The sequence below is a fragment of the Schistocerca piceifrons genome, chromosome 4 (assembly GCF_021461385.2).
Source record: "Schistocerca piceifrons isolate TAMUIC-IGC-003096 chromosome 4, iqSchPice1.1, whole genome shotgun sequence".
In the NCBI taxonomy this organism is placed as follows: Eukaryota; Metazoa; Arthropoda; class Insecta; order Orthoptera; family Acrididae; genus Schistocerca; species Schistocerca piceifrons.
Genome location: NC_060141.1, coordinates 191,399,805 through 191,423,356, shown reverse-complemented (window position 1 = coordinate 191,423,356; position 23,552 = coordinate 191,399,805). Strand labels below are relative to the sequence as shown.

At 40.2% G+C, this 23,552-nt stretch overlaps 1 protein-coding gene across 1 annotated transcript in view; it reads left to right on the top strand.

Annotated features, from left to right (window-relative positions):
• The window catches only part of LOC124794945 (centromere-associated protein E-like), a 622,348-nt gene that overhangs the window by 281,704 nt on the left and 317,092 nt on the right, over positions 1-23,552 (top strand). The window contains exon 11 of the mRNA XM_047258659.1: positions 9,079-9,174. Within this exon, the coding sequence (XP_047114615.1) occupies positions 9,079-9,174 (96 nt within the window). The remainder of the gene's footprint in view (positions 1-9,078; positions 9,175-23,552) is intronic.

Below are 23,552 nucleotides of genomic sequence, written 5' to 3'. Positions count from 1 at the left end.
TATTTTCTGAATTAAAATTGGAAGTTGTTGCTTGACAGTATTGTAAAATATGTAAGGTAAGTCCGGGTGAACAGAGATCATACAGTAACTTGGCACATTTTGTTGTTGAGCTGTTCACATGACTGTTTTATATTTATGGGCAGTAGATGTGAAATAATGTAATAAAAAGCTTTGATTAGAGTGGCAAGTATTCCATTCCATTCACTTGATGTTTTTCTTCCCTTGTAAGTCTTTTCATTTTTTCTACATCTTGTCCAGAGTTCCTGAATTTTGCAACACAAGTAATTGGTTTCTCATTAATGTTAAATGGAATTAACATTGTCCTGTTAGGGCCCCACATCTGTGGAATTTGTTAAGAACTCATTAAACAGTCATTGAACAGAATTTATGGCAAAATAATTTGTGAACACAGTTTTCAAAATATTTGGACGGGTTTTCTCTCAAAATTCAGATTTCACTGTAGGCTAGAGTGCCTTCATCTTTGTTGGGTCTGTGAATGAGTGAACTATTTTCCATTATTTTAACTGTTGTTACAGTTTGTTTTAAACAAAGTATTTGATGCAGCCCTCACTGCCACAGATTTACTGGAAATTACGTTAGGAAACTGTCATGCAAAACTAGACTTTCCTGTTCATGAAGAGCTATCTGGGATGAAATTTCCTTTCCTAAAGGAACTACTGTCCTATAAACTATACAACATGAACAAGTTCTTAATTGTCAGTTCATAACTGAAGTGACTCATTGGTTAAAGCACTGGACTCACTTTTAGGAAAACAGGGCTCAGGTCCTGTCCAACCATCCCTGATTTATGATTTCCCTGAAACACTTTAGGTGAATACTGAGATGCTTCCTTTTAAAAGGATACAGCTGATTTTCTTCCGCATCCTTGTCCATTTGAAGCTTGTGTTCTCCATGAAATGATTTTATCTTCTGTGTGGTGTTAATCCTTATTCTTCCTTCACAAAACATCCCCTAGTATTTGTCAGTATGATATGTGGTTTGTGGACAGCTATTCAGCTGTGGATATTAATTTAGATTCCTTGTGCTGACTGTTGATAATAGTTGGAATGTATACAGGAGTTTTTTTGTAAGAGTAGAGGTTGAGGATTTCCAGTTTGTCACGTTGACTTTTATGGTGCTCAATAGTTTAGAAGTTAAAAATTTGTCTTCTGACTGTGGGTATTCAGCATATCTTCACTTCTATGAAAGTTACTATGTGGGGTATGTTTATGATACTAAAACTTTCCTCAGCAGCCTTTGTTTGCTGGTGGTACTCAAGTATCCAACCATACTAGGAAACTTCAAGTTTCATAGATGACCCAAGCTTGTTGTGTACACAGATCTTGGGCACTGTATATTGAAACTTCCTGACAGACTTAACATTGTGTGTTGGTTTGGGACTTGAGCCAGAGACCTTTGCCATACTGGTGAGTGATGTACTGACTGAGCTATCGAAGCATGACTCACAACCCACTCTCAGAGGTTTACTTACGCTCATACCTCACCTCCTACCTTTCAGATTTCACAGGAGTTTTTTTGCAGACTAGCACTTCTGGAAGAAAGAACATTGGTGCTAGGAAGTTTCAAATCAGTGCTCACTGCACTGTGGAGTGAATATTTTATTCTGGAAACAATCCTACAGGCTATGGCTAAGTCATATGTCTGCAATATCCTTTTGTCTTGGAGTGCTAGTTCTGTAAGGTATGCAGAAGAACTTCTGTGAAGTTTGAAAGGTAGGTGCTGAGATACTGGTGGAAGTAAAGTTGTGAGGGCAGGCTGTACTTGGATTGCTCTGTCAGTAAGCACTTTTCTGCAAAAGGCGAAGGTCCCAGGTTCAAGTACTGATCTGCCACACAGTTTTAAGCTGCCAAGGAGTTTCAAATCAACACACACACCACTGCAGATTGAAAATTTCATTCTGGAAACACTATATATTGTCCATATGATAGGTTACTGGTAGATTACATTGGTGTGTCAAAGGCACTTTCCGTACACAAATGCTCATGCTTTTAATTAAGTGTTATAGGGTTGAATACTAAAAGTAATCAATGATTATTTCCCAAAGTGATCACTTTGTAATTTCGAAAATAAATTTTAAGCTAAGCTATTTAAGAAATACTTAATATAATTTTATAATTGAGATTGGTGAAAATCACTTTATTTTTCAGAGCTTCATTTATTAAAATACAGGTAGCTACAAAACAAACAACTGAATAAAATTATGATACAAAAAATGTATATTGAGAATGGTAACCAAAGTAATTAATGTTGTGACCACACTAAGCAAAACAGATAGATTTAGAAATACATTCAGTTTTGTGGAAAGGTCCCGCACAAAGTCCATGAGTACATTAGGAGGTTGAACTAATATAACCTATATCAATTAAAATTCATTATATAGAAGCTTCAAAACAAATGTAAGTGCAGATGTAGTTGTAGAACTTGTACTTGGGTATTATCTCATGCTGCTAAAATTTTACACCGAAACGTAATTGTATTTTGCTCTGCCAGGTGAAATGACCTCCCTTATTCATTTTTGGCACAGGAGTATAAGTGATTTAAATAACAGTTTTATACATATCTCAGATTATATTTGAAATTTTTAAGTACTTTTATAAGTGTTAGCCAGACTCATACCACAGCAAGATAGTATAGGTGTTAAAGACCTTGATGTTGTGCCCACTCCCAAAAATACAGGGTGATGATAATTAAAGCCAAACTTTCAAAATGCTGTAGAAATATCACCTTTGGTCAGGATAATGTCAAATTGCAATGGAATATTATCGGAGAAGGGGGAAAACCTATGGCAGAAGAAAAAAAATATGAAAATTGATCAAATTGATCAATAGATGGTGCTATATGTGTCGGAATATGTAAATGAAAACATCTGTCATGCACACGACCCACTGAAGTTGGTATAAGCAAGCCGGGTACATGGTTTTTCCTCCTTTTGCATCTGTGACATTCGCCGTGACTGTATCAATGCAGGATTGCACCCTCCTTGTGAAGCTATATTACAAGAATGATGACCGTGCACGTGTCACTCTGTAGAAGTTCCAGACACTGAAGGGTTTGAAAAAATGCGGTCGTCCGGTGACTGCCGTGGCTCTGGAGAAAATGATTCGGAAATTCGAGAAGACGGGTTCTTTTGGTGTGCAACCTGGTTGAGGTAGGAAATGAATTGATTCAACATCAGTGGAAGCAGTGGCCACAGCAATGCAGGAGGAGATGAGTGGTGGTGTGCGAACGTGTAGTGCACAGAGAATTTCCCCCAACATTGAACATCCTCATGAACACTGTGCATAAAATCCTATGAAACATCCTTCTTTGCTATCCATTAAAAAAAAACTGATTTTTCCCATCCGATATGATATGACGTTGCCGCGGTGGATGGGCTTACATAACTAACAGTACACACCTGTACACCCATGCACACTGAGTAGTACAACGTGCTTAATGTTAAACATACATCTTAGGCATTGTTGTATGATTCATTTGTCATTTGTAGTCGACCACTATTAAATTATGATGCTTACAGTGCTATCTATTGCTACATTTTGTAACTATTTATTTTTCTTGTGCCATATGTTTTTCCTCTTCTCCGATAATATTCTGTTGCAATTTGACATCATTCTGACCGGTGGTGTTATTTCTACAGCGGGTTGAAAGTCTAACTTTGATTATAATCACCCTGTATATCATTATCTCCATGTGATGTTATATATGAATGCTGCTAGATACTATATGCCTGAAAGAATAAAGCTATTAAGTACTGGACCCAACAGAAGTATACATTATCAAGGAAGGGACTGATTTGATAGCATCCTTTTTCTGTTTGTGTAAAGAACCTACACAGTAGCAAAAGAAGTAAATATGTATGGAAACTGTTGTTGCTGTGAAGCAACAACTCAGATGACTTCGTCACATATTGGAATAGAGTTATTTGTGAACTGCGACCATAGTGACCACTGCATTTGACTTGAATCAGAACACCTTTCAAAATTGCTATGATTACCATATGGATGCAACTTGAAACCATATGGAATCAACTTTTGCATAGCAGACAGACCAGTTGCAGTGAACTTTATTTCACTTTCACCAACTAAATTCTCACATTGTCATGAGAAGAGAATGTAATCTTGATATTTGAACAAAATCATAACGTATGTTTCTGTTCCTTGTCAGACCTGATGCATTTGATTATAAATGATGTGTGTGTGTGTGTGTGTGTGTGTATATATATATATATATATATATATATATATATATATATATATATATATATATATATATATATATATATATATATATATATATATATATATATATATATATATATATACACACACACACACTCCTGGAAATTGAAATAAGAACACCGTGAATTAATTGTCCCAGGAAGGGGAAACTTTATTGACACATTCCTGGGGTCAGATACATCACATGATCACACTGACAGAACCACAGGCACATAGACACAGGCAACAGAGCATGCACAATGTCGGCACTAGTACAGTGTATATACACCTTTCGCAGCAATGCAGGCTGCTATTCTCCCATGGAGACGATCGTAGAGATGCTGGATGTAGTCCTGTGGAACGGCTTGCCATGCCATTTCCACCTGGCGCCTCAGTTGGACCAGCGTTCGTGCTGGACGTGCAGACCGCGTGAGACGACGCTTCATCCAGTCCCAAACATGCTCAATGGGGGACAGATCCGGAGATCTTGCTGGCCAGGGTAGTTGACTTACACCTTCTAGAGCACGTTGGGTGGCACGGGATACATGTGGACGTGCATTGTCCTGTTGGAACAGCAAGTTCCCTTGCCGGTCTAGGAATGGTAGAACGATGGGTTCGATGACGGTTTGGATGTACCGTGCACTATTCAGTGTCCCTCGACGATCACCAGTGGTGTACGGCCAGTGTAGGAGATCGCTCCCCACACCATGATGCCGGGTGTTGGCCCTGTGTGCCTCGGTCGTATGCAGTCCTGATTGTGGCGCTCACCTGCACGGCGCCAAACACGCATACGACCATCATTGGCACCAAGGCAGAAGCGACTCTCATCGCTGAAGACGACACGTCTCCATTCGTCCCTCCATTCACGCCTGTTGCGACACCAGTGGAGGCGGGCTGCACGATGTTGGGGCGTGAGCGGAAGACGGCCTAACGGTGTGCGGGACCGTAGCCCAGCTTCATGGAGACGGTTGCGAATGGTCCTCGCCGATACCCCAGGAGCAACAGTGTCCCTAATTTGCTGGGAAGTGGCGGTGTGGTCCCCTACGGCACTGCGTAGGATCCTACGGTCTTGGCGTGCATCCGTGCGTCGCTGCGGTCCGGTCCCAGGTCGACGGGCACGTGCACCTTCCGCCGACCACTGGCGACAACATCGATGTACTGTGGAGACCTCACGCCCCACGTGTTGAGCAATTCGGCGGTACGTCCACCCGGCCTCCCGCATGCCCACTATACGCCCTCGCTCAAAGTCCGTCAACTGCACATACGGTTCACGTCCACGCTGTCGCGGCATGCTACCAGTGTTAAAGACTGCGATGGAGCTCCGTATGCCACGGCAAACTGGCTGACACTGACGGCGGCGGTGCACAAATGCTGCGCAGCTAGCGCCACTCGACGGCCAACACCGCGGTTCCTGGTGTGTCCGCTGTGCCGTGCGTGTGATCATTGCTTGTACAGCCCTCTCGCAGTGTCCGGAGCGAGTATGGTGGGTCTGACACACCGGTGTCAATGTGTTCTTTTTTCCATTTCCAGGAGTGTGTGTGTGTGTGTGTGTGTGTGTGTGTGTGTGTGTGTGTATATATATATATATATATATATATATAAAAATAAAATCAGTGCAAAATTCACGATAGTGTATTCTGTCTGTCTCATTCTGAGTAAATCGTCGTAATAGTTCTATGTCTTTCAGTGGGTATTAAAAAGGATAATTGTTTAATTTAATAAAATCTATGATTTCAAATTGTTTTTAAATTATCTGAATATTGTTTGCGAATCTTCTCAGAAAATTGTTGTTGGATTACATTGAAAACAGGCATATTATGTTGAATGATATTGCAGCAATGGTAAACGTTAGTGTTAGATCACACTGATGTTCAAGAAAATGTGTGTGAGGTGGGTTCCAAAACATTTCACATCAGAAATGAAAGAAAGGAAGGCGCATGGGTATGTGCAGGGAGACATGAAGTTTGCCTGTGCCCCCCCCCCCCCCTCCTCCCCCCGTTCCTCAGATGTGGCACCTTCAGATTGGCACATTTTTAAACCATTGAAAGAAGTTGTTAGTGGGCCAAGGTTAGCTGATGATGAGGAAATCCAGGCAGCAGTGCATAACTGATTATGCATATACTCCGAAGAATTCTTTGATTGTGGAATGGAGAAGCTCATCCAGTGCAGGCAAAGTGCATACAACTTGAGGCAGATTACGTTGGGGGGGGGGCTTAAATTTAGTTTTTTATGGAATGACCCATGTGTAATGAGAAGAAATGAAAGACAAATTAATTAGTTTATAATAAATATGTCTCGAAACTCATGTACTATATATCACATTAAAGTTTCATATATGTGGTATCTGTTCTTTTGGACATGTCTGAAACAACAATATAGAATTAAGGTGAAGATGACCAATTGATCACTTCGATGTGGATGCACAGCACACTCGAACTCTTATGGGAATTGGCAAAATGCCGCGAGTAATGAGGATAATGGACAAGGGGCACTACATTAGTATTGTGTGGACAAGTTGAGAATTTGGGTCTGATGACAGGCGTGCTAAGGTGATCCACGTATTGTGATGACTGCTGTGTTCAGATGGTGCAGTGGTCAGCACCTCTGCCCAATAAATAATAGACCCAGGTTCGAATCTTGGTCTGGCACAAATTTTCAACTTTCCCCACTGGTTTAAATCAGTGCCCACGGGCATCTTATGTCATTAATTCCTCTGTGTCTTGATTAATCAGTCATGTTGTCTGAGTTTATAGAACGCTCAAAAACTTTTGTGTAATGTGATTTTATGCTGGAGTACCAATAAATAATTCAGGGTTACTTACTTCTGCATCATATGTTTTACAATACATAAAAATATTTTCACATCACTCTGAGAAGAAGTTGAAAACTTACAAAATATCATATTTTTTGCTTTAATTTGTACATTTACCTTCAGTGGCCTAAATGTGATAACATATGGTACCTCATTTTTAATTTATGTAGCATACTTTGCACTGCTGATCATTTGAGAGGCTGATATACACTACCCAGTATCTGGCACCAGTGGAAATCAAGTGAGATTAGAATGTGCCATGATCAGCCTTGCATATTGCTGCTAGATGATTCACTTTCTTGGATTATGTTACATCTAAATGAACAGAAAAAACAAATTTGTTGGTGTTGATTCTCATCTGCTATCAACTATTACCATGGGAGCTCTAATATATGCTAAAAACATACAGAGGTTGGACAAAAATATGGAAAAACCATAAGAAATCAATCTTTGAACATAAACACAGTTTCTAGTCATGCCTACATGTGACACTGTTGCATTTGATCATGAACGCACCCGTTTGGTGTCCCCTATACATTGCAATTGTCAGTTGTTGACAGAACAGAGTTTTGTGCTGTTATGAATGCGGTCGGTCAAACTAAGTGAATTTGAAAAAGGCCGAATTATTGGCTCTGGTATGATGGTGCTCCCATAACTAAGGTAGCAGAAGTGTTTAGTGTTTCAGGAGGCACTGTGTCGAAGATTTATACCACATACAGGAAAACAGAAAAACATCAACTGTCAAGTCACAAGAAGGACAAAGGTGTGTCTTGAGTGATTGTGACAGACTGAATTGAAGAGGATTGTGGTAAAGAGTGAGAGAACAGTAGCTCCAAAAGTCACTACAGAACTGAAAGTCACATTCGCGAACTGTCTCAGCACCTAAGTAACAAACACAAAGGGATCTCCATAGGCTGTAAATTGCAGGGTGAGTTGGAAAACCAAAACCACTTATAGGAGGTGCAAATGCCCGTAACAGGAATACGTGGTGCAGTGGAAGAATGTTACTTGGTCGCATAAGTCTTGTTTCACTCTGTTTCCAACTTCTGCCAAGTTTACATCCCAAAAGTGAAACATGAGAGGCGTCCAGTTATGATTTGGTTGGCCATATTGAGGTACTCCTTGTGCCCCATGGGTACTCTGCAGTGTCACATTACTGCCAAGAATTATGTGACCATTTTGGCTGACCAGGTCTATCCTGTGGTACAGTGTTTGTTACCCAGTGGGGATGCTACGTTCCAGGTTGACAGGGCTCCTGTTTACACAACACGCATAATTCAGGACAGGTTTTATGAGCACGAGGACGAATTGTCACATCTCTCCTGGCCTACAAACACCAGATCTCAATAATATTGAGCACTTGTGGTCTACTTTGGAGAGGAGGATACATGATCACTCTCCACTTTCACTGCCCTTACCTTAACTTGCTACTATTTTGCAGGAGGAATGGTATAAGATTCTCTTGAAAACAATACAGGACATGTATTTATCCATTCTGAGAGGAATAGGCGCTGTTTGGAATGCCAATAGTTTTCCTACACAGTATTAGGCATGTTAATGTGTTTGTTTTTGGTGTTTCCACATTTTTGTCCACTCACTGTAATTCTCTGCAGTGTATAGATTTTGATGACGATCAGCAGTCAACATTATTAGTTCAGAACAGCTGTGAAAACAAATACTCAAACAGACCGATGTGAAGAAATCCAAACTTCCTTCATAGCCAAAATGTAACCTTACAACCACCAACCCATGAATGCCGTTGCCGACACAACCACAACCACAACCACTGTCAAAAAACACATATTGCTTGTCATTCTTGTGGTACAGCCACATTTATTAAGTTTGTCAAAACATTAATTAGTAGTTGCTTATAATATTACCTTATTTTTTGCATTAGATTAATTGGAGAGAGAGAGAGAGAGAGAGAGAGAGAGAGAGAGAGCGAGAGAGAGAGCTTGTGAATGTAATAAGTAATTAAGTTCTCTCTATATTTTGAAATTGTTAATCTGATCCAACAAAAACTTTCAGCTTGCAAATCAAATGGAAATGCTCAAAGTGCAACAGGATACACTGAATATGACTCAGGCTGAGTTAAAGGAAGCACAGGAGCGTATCAAAGAACTTGTAAGTAAACTAGTTCCATGTTTCTTTTTAAGCTTTTATAGTATTATGGAAAGGTTTGATGACAAATGGAAAAAGAGAATCACATCAAAACAAGATGATTTAGAAACAAGAGTAATGCTCAAAATGTTATAGATGGCACCAGGTTCAAGGGATAGGAATGAGACACAAAGACCATGGAGCTGGTGAGTTTGTGCAACTCATGGTAACTGTGATGTGGAGGAGTGGATTGGAAGTGGATGACAGGTAGAAGAGGAAGGGACTGTTAGGGGTGTGTGACATAGTGGCTTAGCAGAGATTGAGGCTAGGTGAATTATGGTAGGGAAGGATGTGTTGCAGGCATAACTCCCATCTGTGTAGTTCATAAAAGTGTTGTGTGTGTGTGTGTGGGGGGGGGGGGGGGGGGGGGGTGATCCGGATGTCATGGATTGTAAAGTAGCCATTGAACTTGAACATGTTGTGCGCAGCAGCTTGTTCTATTACTGAGTGGTCTGACCAGTTCTTGGTAATGGCTATTCATTCTGGTGGATAGCTGGTTCATGGTCATGCTCACATAAAATACTGTGCAGAAGTTGCAGCAGAGCTGATGTACTACATGGGTGCTTTCACAGGTGGTCTTGCTTCTGATGATGTACAATAAGCCTGTGGAAGAACTACAGTAGGATGTACTGCGTGGGTGAATTAAGTAAGTCTTGGACCTGGGTCTTCCATAGCTATACATCCCCACACACGGTTGGTTGGAAGTGAGAGTAGCATAAGGATGGTCCAAGATGATGTGTAGATCAGGTGGCCAGTGGAATACCGCTTTCTGAACATGATAGCAAATAGTTGAATCCCTGCCCAAGGACATGATTCAGTTGCTCGAATCCCTGCCCAAGGACGTGATTCAGTTGCTCCAGTTCAGGATTATATTGGTTCATGAGGGCAGTGCTCCTTTGCAGATGGTTCTTGGTTGTGATGGAAGTATTAGGGATGTGTGAGGATGTGTGGAGGAAATCTGTTTGCAGGCTAGGTTTTGGGGTAGTGCCTGTCTGTGAAGACCTTTATGAAACTTTCAAAATACTAAGTATTCAAATTCTCGTCACTCCAGATACACCATCCATTGATGGTTAGGCTATATGGGTGTGGTTTTTTGGTGTGGAAGGCATGATGTCAGAATGCCTGTACTGTTGGTGGTTGGTTGACTTAATACAGACAGAGGTAAGTATGGAGCCATCAGAAAGGTGCAGGTTAATGTCTCACACAGTGGCACATTGTGCTGAGGAGTACCAGGTGAAGTGGAAGGGAGAGAAGGTGTTGAGGCTGTGAGTAAATGAGAATAGGATGTCTTGGCCCTGGGTCCAGATCATAAAGATATCATCAATGGACCTGAACCAGACAAAGGGTTTTGGGGGGGCTAGGAAGGTTTGCTGTGGATGACACATATGCAGATTGGTATAGGAGGATGCTATGCAGGTGCGCATGGCCTAACCTTTCATTTTATAGATACAAATCTTTCTCCACAGACTGTCGACCACCCCCACCCCATTACCGCCTGGATGCCTATTCGTCAGTGTTAACCTCACATTGTGATACACCAACATCCCCCTCCATGCCCATGGACTTCTGCTATTGAACACTACCTTTCCCAGTGTCCTTCAGACATTAAATCACTACCCAATTCCTTGCACACCTAACCAGTTACATCCTCATACATAACTACTCCTCCTTTGAGGGAAAGATATATAAATAAACCTTCAGCATGGCCAGGGGCACTTGTTTGGCATCCTCCGATGCTAATCTGTAGTGCACCATCTAGAGAAAATCTTCATAGTCTTCCACAACCCAAAACCTTTTGTCTGCTTCAGGTTCATTGATGATATCTTCATGATCTGGAACCAGGGCCAAGACACCATATTTTTATTCTCCTACAGCCTCAACACCTCTCTCACGTGCTCCATCTGGTCCAATGTGCCATCTACCTTGATATTGACCTCCACCTCTGATGTCACCATCCATGCCTCTGTCCATATTAAGCCCATTGACCATCAGAATATCTGCATTTTGACAGCTGTCATGCCTTCCACTCTAAAAAATTACTCCCACTGCAGTGACGAGAATTAACTTTCCCATTATTCTGGAGATGCAAAGGCCATCACAGACAGGCAATATCCTACGAACCTCATCTCTCATCTGCAAACAAGTTTGTGCACCATATCCTCACATAGCCCTTATACTCCGACCACAGACAAGAACCAGCTGCAAAGGAGCGCCCTCCTCATCACCCAGTATCATCCTGAACTGGACTAATTGAGTCATGTCCTTTGTCAGGGTTTCGAGTATCTGTCATCACACCCACAATCCTTCCTTCCCCTCCTAAAGTGGTTCTTCAGCAGCCGCCCAACATACACAACATCCAAGTCCATTACTATGCCACCTGCACTTCCAACCACACAGGCCATATCCCTTGGAAGACCAAGGTACAAGATCTACCCGATTCCACACCCAGAACTTTCTATTCCAATCCTAACATCAGAAGAAGTAGGACTACCTGTGAAATAGCCATGTAATATATCAGTTCTGCTGCAATTTCTGCACAGCATTTTATGTGGCCATGACCACCAACCAGCTGTCCACCAAGAACTGAGTTGACCACCCAATGGGGAAACAGTATTTTTTAATGAATTGTCTCCTTTACTCCTTAATTATTTATATTCTGCCAGAACTCTGCTAACCATGTTGACATTACGATTTAGCAGACAAAAATACGAAGGTAGTTTGAAAAGTTCTTGGAATGGAATAGAAAAAAAAGTACTTACATCACTGAAGCTTTTTTTGTTTTTCAATGTAGTCTCCTTCTTGATTAATGCACTTGGTCCAATGATGTTCCAGTGCGTTGATCCCATCTCGAAAATGAGTTTCCTCCAGGTCTGCAAAATCTGGTTATCAGTGTTTCGTTTGAAGTGAATCTTCGTCCAACAAGAAAAATTTTCGGTTTTGGGAAGAGATGGAAGTCTGATGGAGCCAAATCAGGTGGATAAGGCAGGTGTGCAACAATTCATATCTTAGTTCGTGTAATTTTGTGTATTGGTTAATAAAAAAATGGGAGAAGAGAGACCGTGAAAAAGGGAAAGAATGAAAGAAATGCAGATCGGACTTTGTATTACGGAAAAGCTATCGGACTTCGTTATTCGGAAAAGCTATTGTTGGGGTGGTCCTTGTGGCGTTTTTGAGCAAAAGTTAAACCAATTTTCACTACAAAAGTTATTGAAAAGAAACAGAGAATAACAGAATGTAACTGACAGGGGGAAGTGGCGTAGACGAGAGATCATCCTTTACCAGATTAACTTATCTTCTTTCGGGCGGCGTCCACGTCTTCAAAAATCTCCATTTCAGCGTGATAAAATCTGCTCCGAAATCTTGTAATAGTCCAGGGATCACTAATTTATACCAATTAAAATCATCTTGATACTGTATGCAATTTAATTCACTTTGCTACTTCCATCCACCGAATTTCTTAATAACTTCCACAATGTCTACACATTACAATCAGATCAAGATTAGCCATTAAGTTTTTACGTCAGCATCCGATCACGCCTGCCTTAACCTACCGCTATCAAGAGACAAACAAAAAACGGATAGAAAACAAAAAAAGTGTTACCATTTTAGTATTTTCTCTGCCGTCGAGCGCTCATACCTCTGCGACGGGATATTTTTTATCTGAGGGAACGAGTGTAGCGCGGCGAAATTTAAAGCCCCGCTACATCGCCCCCTCGACTGTCACGCTAAAAGATTTAGCGTGGCAGGCTAGCAAACAATAGAATAGATATACCTAAATGTCTATTATACATATTTTCCCAGGAAACGCCACGTGCATACTTAGAGGATTATCTTTGCCAATACTTTGTTTCTAAATCTATATACTACATACACTTGTTACAGTTTTGATCCTTTTTAGACAATTAATATATATATGTTTACATAGTGTGTGTTTGAGCAAGCTGCTCACCAGCGCAGTTAATGTTGTGCGCTTCCAGCGTTGGTTTCGCAATTAATCTCTGGCAGCACGTAGTCTATGCGCATGCGCAATAGCATCACTGAATTTCGCGTGCGGCAGTTTCAAAATCGCTGTATTATGACAGTCTTCAACAGTATTCGCTCTCACATAGTGTTCATTACAAGTTGTTATTCCAGCATAAATGGCGTGTTAAGTTCGGTGACACCATAAGATTGAGCGTGTGCGTGATCTGAAGCAACATCCATGTCTTCTGTTACGACACAACACTCCAGGTCCTTGTGCGTTTTCATGACTATTGTTCCCGGGGCATATATGGTCGATGTAATTTTTAGCCTCCACATCGCCTACGACAGGTGCTGAGTTTCTTGTCTCCAAGCATCTGAAGGCCGGCCAGGAACAACGGCGTCGATGTTCACAAAGGTAGGTGTTTCACCACATTGTTTACACTTGCCAACAAACGTTCATTTGCAGTGTGAAAATCCTCATTATCGTCGAAGTAAATTGGAGTTTATGCAACATAAGTTTCACAAACAACACAAAATTCGTCGTTTATAACGTTCACAGTTTAACGCAGTTTGCAACACTTTTTGCCACATTTACATTTTAACAGCTCACTTTGTCCAAGCATGTTTACATCGTTAATTATGAAAGCTTACATTTCGTGGTCACGTTTCAAAATATGTTGACAATATGCAAAGTTTTAACACATATACAAATACATATAAATTTACAAGAATATACACGTGAAATATTTACACTAAAAAAAAATTATACTAAGTCCCATTGGCTTTCTTTTATTGGGGTTTATGGTCATTTTGATTTCGTGCCAAGGGATATAAGACTTAATGTTTAAAGCACGGGCTTTCCTTCATTTATTATTTCTCTTTTTTTTTTTATTCCATATCTTGGCTAGTGGTTGACCAGGCTTGTAATGCCATACTCAGTTTTCTTCATGTCTTTTTATTCATACCTGAAAGTTTACTGTCACACAATATATTCTTACATTCCATAAACAAACAATACCCAGCTGCAGGAGGTGGTAGGATAATGGAGAAAGAAAGAAAGATAGAATGGAAGAAACTATTCACTACCTAAAAACTACCTAATCCTACAGCTAATACATTAAAAAGAGTACACAATACGTTATAATGTTTGCATCACCTTCAAGGGGTGTGTGAAAGGGGGTGCTTACAATTTACCAAATCATGGGTAAATGTAAGTGTCCTTACGTCAAGTCTGTGTAGTGTAACCTCATGACATATTCTCTGTTTGTGTTCTGACTGTTCATATGACTAAGTGTATGATACCTTAACAAATCCTTGCATGAGTAAAGCACATATCTGCTCAGTACATCCTCAATATCTCCACTTCTTGTGGATACCGTCTATACAAATGGAAAATGTATCTCAGAGATTGTCTCTCTCATAATGTGTATTATATGATAACATATCAAATTTCCTCTCACGAGTTCAACCATGAACTTTCTTCTACTTTAATTAAGGTTAAACATTATGTATGTTGTGTGTATATACATCATTTCTATCTATAAATCATAAATAAAGAACATATTATTATAATTGACAGTAAAATGTCTCTTTCTCACTGTCCGTTGCTCGACGTCGGTTGCACGGGTGGTCACTGCTCCTTTGCACTTACCTTGCATAGCCTGAAAAGTCAAATGTCTTCAACGTAGATGTAATTTTGTCATCTGTTCGCCTAAGTGGAGGTGTTGTACGAGTCGCAAAACGGCCTTAATAACTCTCCTATCTTTTGCTTCCTCGGGGTTTTCTGTCATGTGTAAGTAGAATAAAGGCTAACATGGCACTAAATTTCACTTTCGTAAAAAATTTTTTTATACAAATGCATTCACATGAGGGCTGTGTAAAAACTATATTTCAACTTAAGTTCCTTAAAATATCATTCTCCTGTCTGAACACGAACTATAAATGTTTTCTTCCACACAATGGCTTAACAAAACTTAACGAAAGGTTACTAAGTTACACTTCTGAAATAAATTAAAGCTAATGTGTTTCCAAGTTACATTCTTATTACACTTCTTTCCACAGCTGTAATCATCGTTATGTTCACTCTACTTTTCTTGCATTCATTCCTTTTCAAGGGCACTGAAAATAGATTCACATTTAACGTCTTGTACTCACGTGTTCTAACTCATCACAAATGTTTTCTTTCAAACTGAAATTCTTATGTAATCTTAAAGATGTTGACTGTTTACTCACTTCTCTATGTAGCACAATATTACCAAAACATTCTCACTCATTCCTTACTCACATATTCATCATAATATATATATCCTTATACATTAAACATATTCCTCATCAAACATTAATATATCACATACATGGGGTCATTTGGCACTTCCATTCTCATAAAACTCCAATAATATTTTCCTCAAATAATCTGTCTCCATCAACTACTTCACAGTAACTTATCTTCTTATATTAACTTAAATATTAACTCATTCATACTGATCATTCATTCTTACATCCTCATTCATTCTGCTACATACCTATGTCATTACTGATGTCAATAGCTATTATTTCCTCTCATTATAGTGCCTTGAAATAACTAACTAGTTGTTGATTCACCTTATAATTTACAATTAACAACCAATGTAACCTGCGTAGACCTCATTCCTATATGAATATCTTTTCTCATTCAGTAAGTGTACTCACCTGGGTTTACTTTCTCTTCATAATTATGTGTGCAAGTGTAACTGCAGTATATAATTTCCATAAATGAATGTTTGTGTTCTTAGGCTGTATAACTTAATGTTCGTGTATTCAATACAAATATTTATGATCTCGTTTTCACAGCAACTTGCTCATGTTCAACTTAGTTATCATTATATTATGTTGCTTTAGTGCACAAAGGGTTTCAAATGTCTGTGGGGATGCAGCCCCCTCGGCTTGTGAGATAACGGGTATTCTAGGGAGTAACAACCTGGGTGAGGTATGCTTGCTATTCTGAAAGGACCTGAATATAATAGCTGCCATTTTCTGTTCAGTTGTTTTAATTTTGTAGACTTGGGATGTGAACTCAACAGAATAAGGTCATCAACCTGATAAGATTTGTGTATTTGTAACACGTTTGTCGTACTTCTTTTTCCTGTTCTTGGCTTTATTGCACAACGTAGTGTATGCCTGTCTTACTTTCTCTTCCAAAGGTATATGTGTTGTGGATGAGGTTAGCTTTGGAATGGGCATAGCCCACTTGTTCTGTTCAGGTTTGTTTAATAATAATTCCTGTTGTGGGTATCCTGTCGAGGCATGAGGCAAATTGTTTACTATCTGCTCAAAGGGTGCTAAAAATTAGATCCACTTGGTGTGTTTGCGAGGTGAATGTATTCTCATGAATTGACCAAATTCTCTAAAAATCCTTTCTACGGGGTTCCCTTCTGGGTGAAATGCTGATGTAAGAATATGTTTGATGTTATGTGTGGCAACAAAAGATTTCCATTTTCTTCCCGTAAAATAAGGTGCGTTATCCGTGATAATGCTGTGGGGCTTGCCAAACCTTGTAAAGTAACTGTTAGTCAAACGTCTAGCAATAGCAGATGCGTTGACAGTGCGGATAGCATACAATTTTAAGTATTTTGAGAAGACATCAAGTACAGCAACGATGTATTTCACACCTCCAAGAGCTCTGGGATAAGGTCCTGCGATATCCAACGATACTAACTCCAAAGGTCGGGTTGGTATAATAGGATGTAATTCATTCAAAGATGATCGGTTGGAAAATTTTGCTTTTTGGCAGATGATACATTTACGAACAATTTGCAACACTCTCCGACGCAGATTGGGAAAATAACAGTACTGTACTATTTTATCAGTGCATTTGGTGACTCCGTAGTGTCCCCAAGTTTTGTGTGTGAACAGAATAAAATCATCAACATGCGCGTCGGGTAGACAGACACACCAATGGTGCGAGTCTGGGGTACGCCTATGAAAAAGTACATTTTTGTGTATTGTGTAATATTTTTGTAAATGTGAAGAAGGATCTGTACGTAATTTCTTTTTGATATTTGACCACCTGGGGTCGCTGTCCTGAAGTGAAGCAAAGTTCTTGCACATATTGTGGTAGTATGGAGCGTATGTACCATCATACATAAGTAAGATGTTAAAGTCTGATGTTTGCTCGGAAAGTTCCGAAAAATCCTGTATGCCTTGGGGCAAACGGGACAGGGCATCGGCTACTACGTTTGATTCACCTTTAATGTAAATAATTTCGAAGCTGTATTCTTGCAGTGAAAGGCACCACCGGGTGAGCCGTGAATGAAGCAATTTGCATGATAGCAAGAAAGAAAGGGCTTGGTGGTCTGTGTATATGCGAGTATGTTTACCCCAAAGAAAGTAGCGAAACTTACAGAATGCCCAAATAATGGCAAGAGCCTCCCGTTCCGTCACTGAGTACGACCTCTCGCACTCAGTGAGTGTGCGGCTCGCAAAACTTATCGGTTTGATGACAGATTGTCTTGATTCGGATTGAATTTGAAATAGAAAAGCTCCAAGGCCGTATGATGACGAATCCGTGGCTAGGCAAAAATCTGACGTCATGTCAGGGTGGCAGAGGAGGGGTGCGTTCACCAATGCATCTTTAATAGCCTGAAAATCAGCTTGGCAAAATTCTGTCCATCTCCAAATTGCGTTCTTTTTCAGTAAAGTTAGCAGGTGAGAGCTGTTCAGAAGCTGTTTTGAAACAAACTTCCGAAAGAAAGAAGATAAACTGAAGAATGCTTTCAACTGTTTGCGGTTTTGTGGAGGAGGGAAATTACGAATAGCATCAATCTTCTTAGAATCGGGACGAATACCTTCCGGCGAGACAATATGGCCCAAAAACTTGATTTCACGCCTTCCTACTTTGGACTTCGAAAGATTTACTGTGACTCCAGCTTGTGAAAATTTAAATAAAATTTGCTGTAACAGATCAATATGTTCCTCCCACGTATTTGTTGCCACGACGATGTCATCGACGTACGCCGTGACGCGTGACAACAAACACGGGCCGAGAACGGCGTCAAGCGCCTCGATGAACACGCCCGCGCTTACGCGCAAGCCAAAAGGCAACACACAAAACTAATAACTGCGTCCTTCACAAAGGAAAGCAGTGTATTTACGACTGTCATTGTGAAGGGACACCTACCAGTACGATGAGCGGAGGTCAATATTAGTTAGGTATTGTACATTATAAAATTTTGGCAACTGTTCATCCAAGTTGACGGGTCTTGTGTTAACGGGTATAATAATTTTGTTGATTTCACGTGCGTCTAGCACCAATCTGACATTTCCATCTTGCTTTCCTACCGCCAGGGTAGGACTGCAATAAGGGGAATGTGATTTTTCTATGACACCCCAGGTCAACATACGCTCGATTTCACGTAAAACTGCAGGTTTCTTCGCCCATGGAATATTATAATGTGTCCTACAATAAGTCTTATGTGGCTTAACATCCATTTTGTAGCTATAACCTCTGATTACACCAGGCCTCTCACTGAAAACTTGTGCATAATCGCATAATAATTTGTACAATTCTTCTTGCTGTGGTTTCGTTAAGTAGTCAGATTCGACACATTTCTGATACAATAAATCCTGCTCAATTTCCTGATAGTCTGAATCTTCAGGTGTTAAATTACATACACTAACTATGGTAGGATATACCAATTGAAATTGACTGACTTCGTAATGTTTTTGTCGTGGTTCAATCGTCTTGTTAAGTTCAACATTAATTAGTTGTTCTCCTACGGATAATTGACATATGCCATTACTTAAATCTATGATTGCTTTGTGTTCATTCAAAAAATCCATCCCTAGGATGCAGTGTACGATAAGCTTGTCTACAATCAGAAAATTACACTTGAACTGTGTATTGGAAAATGTGAAGTTAACAAGGGCTTGCATGCGTATGTTCTTAGATTTAGTACCTGTGGCACTAACCACATGACAATTCTGTACAGGTAATGTAGGTATGTTTATAATTTCTTTCAATTCATTACAGAATGCGGTTGACATCACACTTTGAGCAGCACCAGTATCGAATAAAATTTGTACATCATAATCGTTAAACTTAACCCATGCTGTAGCATGTATGAATTCTTTTACACAACTGCCTGATTTAATGTTTATCTCGTTGGTTAATTCCTGTTCTGCTGTCATTTTGTCATCGTACCTGAGGAAACGAACCGTCTCAGCCGTTGCGCTCTTACAACACCCCACGACCGTAGCACGAGCGCTTAGCTCGGTCGTCGACTGTTTTCCGTCGTCTGCTGTGTTTGGCCGGGTTCATTGACCAGCTCCACTATGTTTACATTCCGGCCGGTTGGCGCCCACGCGTCAGCTGATGGCGCGCCGCAATTGTTATTGCTACTTCGTGGCGGGGAGTGCATAACTGTACTGGGGAACGGCGGCGGATTCCGTGGAGGGTCATGTCATGCGTGAATTTTGTGTGTTCCACATATTCTGTCGGTGATTGTTGGGATTGTTATTGTTTTGATGGTAATTATGTCTGTTATATGGCATGTTCCTGTCAAAGTAGCCCGGGTTGTACCGGTTATTCTCACGTCTCCTATTGTTGTTGTTGTTGTTGTTGTTGTTGTACTGTCTGTAATTTTCATTTTGCTTGTAGTTACCATTTTGATATGGGTGATAATTATTGTTATTATTCCACGAATTTCTGCGGTTGTTCCTACCGTCATACACGTTTCCATTTGAGTATGTTTCGCGCGCAGGCACCGTATTGTGTCGCGGCGCGGACGGATGGTTCCACCAACCACCGTCACTACGGTTCCTTTGCGGCGGGTGCTGGTTTTGGTTACTAATATGAATAAAATTTGAATGGCGTGAATCGCCTCTGTAAACTACGTCCATTTGATCTAAGAAGTTTAAGAAAGTCTTAACGTCATTCTCCGGCACTCCTATTAATCTGTCTCGGTATGGAAAGGGTAAGTGGCTCTTTAAAGTGTCAATTATCGCTGACAAGTCGGCTGGTTTGGACCAGTACAGTGTCTTGTCTAAGTACCTCTCAAAGTATTGTCTTAATGTCTCTTTTTTAGGGTCATAGGTCTCGGGGTTGCACACTTCTCTCCTTAGACTCTGTTGCTCATTCTCGGACCAGAATTCGTCCAAGAAGGCTTGTTCGAACTGTTCAAACGTAAGGCACCGCCGTTTCATAGCGGCACCCCACTTAGCTGCTCGTCCTCTCATGAGATTGGTGACGTATCTGATGTTATCGACTTCTGACCAACTACGTTGAAAACCACCGTCAAATGATCTAATAAACACAATAGGGTGGACTTTGTGCTTGTCCTCACTGGAAAATGTCTGGAAATACCCATGTCTTACAAACGTGTCATCGGCCATGCCGGTTGGCATAACTGTATTGATGTGATTTAGGTCACTTGCTACTCTAGGTGTGGTAACGTAATATTGCTCGTTCGGTGGAAAAGAAAGCGGCACATTGTAATTTTGATTTGAAAGAGGTGATTCCACAATAGGTGGTGTTCTGTCTGTGTCATTAGCCATGGTTTTAGCTGTTTTGTCGTTTCCTGACGATGCGTTTGCACCTATCGCCAAACACGGCACAACATTGTCTCGTAATTTTGTCACTTCGTCTTGTATGTGTTTTGTCTCGTCTTTAACATGTGTCTTTGTTTTTGAAAGTATGTCCTGTGTAATTGTTTCAAGTTTTTTGTCCAGGTAGTCGTCACACAATTTACATTCATGTACAATTCTTTCGGCCATGTTGGTGTCGTTGTTCAGTGACGCGAGGTCCGCTCGATCTTCTAGTTTTTCTATCTTTTCTTTGAGGTGGGTTTGTTCAAGAACTACCATTGTAAGTTGTTGGGTAATATTTCCCACTTCTTCAGTCAGCTTTTCTTGGGTAGAGCTAGCTGAAGTGTGGGCCTGAGCTAACTCTTCCACACGAGTGTTCACTTCCTGCTGCACATTAACTATTTGAGTTAACTGATTCTCACATCGGGTGATATTGTTTTTTGTTTCGTGTGTGAATGTAACCAAAGTTTCTTCCTGTTTAGTGACTCGGTTGGACAAAGTTTCAAATCTCTGGCTGAGCTTTTGAGTGATGTTATTCTGTCATCTGTTTTGTCGTTCGTTCAAAATTTTCGGTCATAGTACGGTTTAATACGTCAAATTTTTCGTCGCTTTTATCTAGCCTTTGTTTAAAGTCCTGACCAAGTGCGTCCAGTTTTGCGTCAATTTTCTAACGTCTCGTTTCATGTCTGCAAATAACTCTAATAGTCGGTCCAGTTTGTCAGTTTCCTGTGTCCGATTTGTGTCACATTGCTGAATTTGTCTCATATTCGGTTCTGACGATGTTAACAATGGCGCTGACGGTCTAGTCTCGCGTTCATTCCACATTTCGTCATTTAAAGTCGCCATCTGTGTATTATCACAAATGTTGCGAGTTTGAGGCAAAATCATTGCATTGATCTGTGAACTCGTCCATGGAGGGAAACGCGGACTTTCTTGTTGGTTGAAAGATGAATCTACTTCACTTAACTCATCTGCCGAAACTATCTCTACCTTACCGCGTTCCATTGTAATAGAACGTACAATCGTAAGTCAAAAAGGGAATAATATAAGTCTGATTAATAAAAATTTGACTCAAATTTAGGTTGAAATATTTTCTCGTCAATGTAAATGATTGCTCTATTGCAAACAATGATTGAGAAAGCTGCAGCAGGGCGGACAAAATTTTTCGTAACAAATGACTGTTTGGCTGTCAAATTCACGATCTTCATATGCTACAACAATACTATAATTACCACAAACTACAATAGAGATAGATAATTTTAGAAAAATCTAAAAGAAAACTACAGGATGTGTGGAAAGGGAAAAATGGATTCTGCAGTTGGCTATTGAATGCTTGAATGAAACATAATTGTGTGACTCACCATTAAATTTTCTATCCTGCAGCGGCTGGTCAAACACTTCTGCGTAAATCGTATTCGTCAAAATATGGATTTTCTTAATACATCTCCATCGGATAATCACCAAAAGTCCTCAAAATAACAGTTTTGCATCAAAATATGCCATGCAAAGAAAAACAGATTGAATTAGTTACAAAAATTCCTTACAATATTGTTGTATAATCATTTGCTTAGGTACAAGAAAGTTGGTGTTTTAGTTACCCTTTGAAGTTCAGGATTTTTTGATATTCTCTGTTGGGAAAAAATACAAATTAAAGTTTCAAATTTGCTCAAAAACGACACATCCGAAAATTGCGTCCTGTCGCGGGAGCCAGTTGTATTGGTTAATAAAAAAAATGGGAGAAGAGAGACCGTGAAAAAGGGAAAGAATGAAAGAAATGCAGATCGGACTTTGTATTACGGAAAAGCTATCGGACTTCGTTATTCGGAAAAGCTATTGTTGGGGTGGTCCTTGTGGCGTTTTTGAGCAAAAGTTAAACCAATTTTCACTACAAAAGTTATTGAAAAGAAACAGAGAATAACAGAATGTAACTGACAGGGGGAAGTGGCGTAGACGAGAGATCATCCTTTACCAGATTAACTTATCTTCTTTCGGGCGGCGTCCACGTCTTCAAAAATCTCCATTTCAGCGTGATAAAATCTGCTCCGAAATCTTGTAATAGTCCAGGGATCACTAATTTATACCAATTAAAATCATCTTGATACTATATGCAATTTAATTCACTTTGCTACTTCCATCCACCGAATTTCTTAATAACTTCCACAATGTCTACACATTACAATCAGATCAAGATTAGCCATTAAGTTTTTACGTCAGCATCCGATCACGCCTGCCTTAAGCTACCGCTATCAAGAGACAAACAAAAAACGGACAGAAAACAAAAAAAGTGTTACCATTTTAGTATTTTCTCTGCCGTCGAGCGCTCATACCTCTGCGACGGGATATTTTTTATCTGAGGGAACGAGTGTAGCGCGGCGAAATTTAAAGCCCCGCTACATTTGCCATGGCGACGGCACATGTGTGCAGGCACACTTCGCAAGGGTTGCAGCACACATCTTGCAGATAATTTTTTCATTTCTAATTCTTCAGTTAAAATGTGATATACCCTTTCAGATGAAGTCTGACAAGCATGAGCAATTTCATGCATTTTATATCAGCAATCCACCATTGCCATTTTGTGCACTTTTGCAATGATTTCTGTATTAGTGTCATATCTTGGCTGACCACTGCACGGATCATCATCTAAGCTCTCCTGACTGAATTTAAATTCATTTGCCCACTTGGCAACAGTTGAATATGAAGGAGCAGAGTCCCCCAGTGTATTCTGGAAATCAGCATGAATGTCCTTCACTTTCATACCTTTCTTTATGAAGTACTTAATCACTGCTCAAATCTCGATTTTTTCCGTCTTTGCAAATCAC